This window comes from Penaeus japonicus, unplaced genomic scaffold, assembly GCF_977035675.1.
Source record: "Penaeus japonicus unplaced genomic scaffold, GWHDUDI00000001_assembly GWHDUDI00000024, whole genome shotgun sequence".
NCBI classification, from domain to species: domain Eukaryota; kingdom Metazoa; phylum Arthropoda; class Malacostraca; order Decapoda; family Penaeidae; genus Penaeus; species Penaeus japonicus.
The window spans coordinates 36,916,892-36,919,972 of record NW_028234426.1 but is presented as its reverse complement, the minus strand read 5'-3'; the positions used below and the strand labels follow the sequence as shown (position 1 = coordinate 36,919,972).

General features: G+C 37.0%; 1 protein-coding gene across 1 annotated transcript; it reads left to right on the top strand.

The window, feature by feature from the left end:
• The first annotated feature begins 284 nt into the window (after nucleotides 1-284).
• Nucleotides 285-2,841, top strand: LOC122243126 (uncharacterized). Its single transcript, XM_086551179.1, has 3 exons — nucleotides 285-342; nucleotides 913-977; nucleotides 2,419-2,841. Exons 1-3 carry the CDS (start codon nucleotides 285-287, stop codon nucleotides 2,839-2,841), a joined length of 546 nt encoding a protein of 181 aa, XP_086407305.1.
• The last annotated feature ends 240 nt before the right edge of the window (nucleotides 2,842-3,081 follow it).

Here is a 3,081-nt window from a genome sequence, read left to right as displayed (position 1 = left end):
AGGCGGTTGGTAGTCGTCGGCTGTGTTCTTTTCACACTGGCGCTGGTCTGAAAGTTCGAAGCAGATATCAACAGTGATATCTGGTGGAAGTAGAAAGAAAAAAAAGAAGAAACTTTTTCAAAATATATCTGCTGACAAAAAGATTTTTTTTGTTGTTGTTAGAAAAGGGATCTAATTTGTGCAAGGGAATATCTGCTTTTGTTTGCGTTCGGGGCGACAGGTAGCCAACTAACATTTCCATTTCTATAGGCTACATTTAAAAGATTGCGTAAACAGCAAGCGGCATGGAGTCCTCTCAAAACTCGTGTAGCGCCTGGTCGTGTCTGCTCTTCGTCATTACAAGTAATTGCCCTTGCTTTGTTTGTTTATCCTTGCTTTGTTTATTTATCCTTGCTTTGTTTGTTTATCCTTGCTTTGTTTGTTTATCCTTGCTTTGTTTGACAATGTAAGGAAAACATCAATAATGAGATTGTTTTACAAAACTATTCTTATCTACTTGTTGATCTAGCATTATATAACCCGAACACATTGTTAATCACATGATATTAAAACTATCCGCTAAGACATCTGTAGAAATAAGCTGCAGTAAATTGTAAAGAGATCCATGGCCATCGTGAATAGGCTAGGGTAGAAAAAGTTCGTCTGTTGATAAGATTCGCACTGTACACATACCTGTGAAATCTAATGACAAAGGAAACCTATTCCATAAGCATTTTCTATTCTGCTGTTGCTGCCATTGTTATGTTTATTCAACACCCATTTCATGCTGAATGTCCAAAGCTTCTACTGTTGAAGTTTACATGATTCAACAAAAATTACATTTTCCTTCTCGCACACAGAAAAAATATAGTTCATCGCATTACAGGAGCACAATGATTGAGGAGTAAGTTCAATGTTTAATCGAATTTGCAGTGTTGAGCGTGGAGTGTCAGGCGTACCAACCTTTTCCGGTTGAAGAGGCAATTCCTGGGATTGAGGTGAGTTATTCATTGTTTTTTTCTATTTCCATTTTCCAAAATTTACGACCCTTGTTCCTTCTAATTGTTACTTTTCTATTCTGCAGCACGTCAATAGGAAGGGTTGAGGGTAATTTTCATTTTCCTTTTGCGTAATACAGATTCATATGCAGTTTTCTTCGGAGAATAGTAAACGTGGCCATTGTTGGAAGTCATAATATACAAAAAATACAAGCGTTGATATTGTAACATTTTAAAAGAAATTGTAATGGTAATAATGATAACTGTAATAATAATCGATAATAGTAACGGCAACTGTTTATGAACGTTGATGACAATGATAATTATTATAATAACACTGTTACCAAATTACTATTACAACAACTACGACTACTGCCATTACTAACACCACCATAAAAGAAAAAAAAATGATGGTGGTGATGACTATACGAAAAATGTCAAATAACATCAATCCTAGTGTTGATAATAAAGACAATCTGAAACGATAGTGGGAGATGTATTTGTTGGGATAATGATAATGAAAGCACTAAGGACGATATTAACTTTGAAGTGATGATATTAATATCTATGTAAACAACACACACACACACACACACACACAATTCTATTAGACTGCATCTAGTTCTTAGTAATATTGAAACGTCAAGATCTCTTAACTTAACTTCTCTTTGTTTCACGACCACCGACTGCCTATGTTATATATACACAAACATCATATAAAATGATATAAAACAAAATCAAATTACAATACATATATATATATATACACAGATGTGTACACACACACACACACACACACACACACATATATATATATATATATATAGATATATATAGATATATATGTATATGTATATGTATATATATATATATATATATATATATATATATATATATATATATATATATTCACACACACACACACACACACACACACACAAACACACACACACACACACACAAACACACACACACACACACATATATATATATATATATATATATATATATATATATATACATATATATATGTACACACACACACACATATATATATATATACATATATATATATATATATATATACATACATATATATGTATATATCTATATTTCAGGAAAGATGCCACTGAATGATTTAATGTTTTTAAAACAACAGAAATAGAGACTTAAGACTATAAAATTACCTTTTTAAAAGGTGCGATAAATAGAAGCAGACAGAGCAAAAGCAGATAAATGGAATGGAAGAGGCCAGCTGTAAAAGGGTAAACAAAACAAACGCCTAAGCGATCCAAATCCAGAGACGTGGCAGCGGTGGTCATAGGATGCGCTCGGAATGGGCTGTAGATATAGAAGGTTCCTGACGATAGTAATATCAATACTTGCTATATATGCTACAGAATAAGATTTTGCAAACAGAAATTCTATTTTGTTCTTCCAGACTCGCGGAGGGTTGGAAGCCATGCTGAGCCTGCGGTTCTCCGCGCCCCCCGTCCTGAGGTACCACCCGCCGCCCTCTGGGTTCCTGATGCCCCACGAGGTTGCACAAGGGCACAGACAGCTCAGCGGTCGTCTAGAACTCGAACGCCCTTTGCCGTCCATATCTAGCCTGCGAGATTTCAGCCGTGGCAGTCACATCACTGCCGCGAGAGAAGGCCTAGCCAATGAACTCACGCCGGGCATTGAGCATCGATTTAAATCTCTCCTACAACAGCGATTTGGCTTTGCCGACGATACCAGCGAGCTAGAGCAAAAGAACGAATCTTCGAAGTCTCGCGCTGCAAGGATGAATGAAAGAAGAGAAGAACCAGAGCTCCTTTCCTATGCCTCCATCCTCGAGTACTGCCTCATTGCCCCCCGATGATGCTAATGTTCATTCTTATGGTATAAAAGCTCCTCTGCCCGCGGAAATCAGTGACATTTCGAAAGTGACAACAAATGCCGCCGGTCAACACAAACTTGGTATTTTCGCTGAACCTTTTGTGGGTGTGAATGTATGACACGGAAAGGCATTCCTCGAAATACAGAGCGTCCCTTTCTAAGCGAGGAACTCCCTCCAGGCATTCAATTGGACTTCCTCCTCAAACTCATGAAACTTCGATCG

Coding starts and splice junctions, on each gene's coding strand:
- LOC122243126 (XM_086551179.1), top strand. CDS start 285: ATGGAGTCCTCTCAAAACTCGTGTAGCGCCTGGTCGTGTCTGCTCTTC. Junction 343..912: donor TCTGCTCTTCGTCATTACAA/GTAATTGCCCTT, acceptor TCGAATTTGCAG/TGTTGAGCGTGGAGTGTCAG. Junction 978..2,418: donor AGGCAATTCCTGGGATTGAG/GTGAGTTATTCA, acceptor TTGTTCTTCCAG/ACTCGCGGAGGGTTGGAAGC.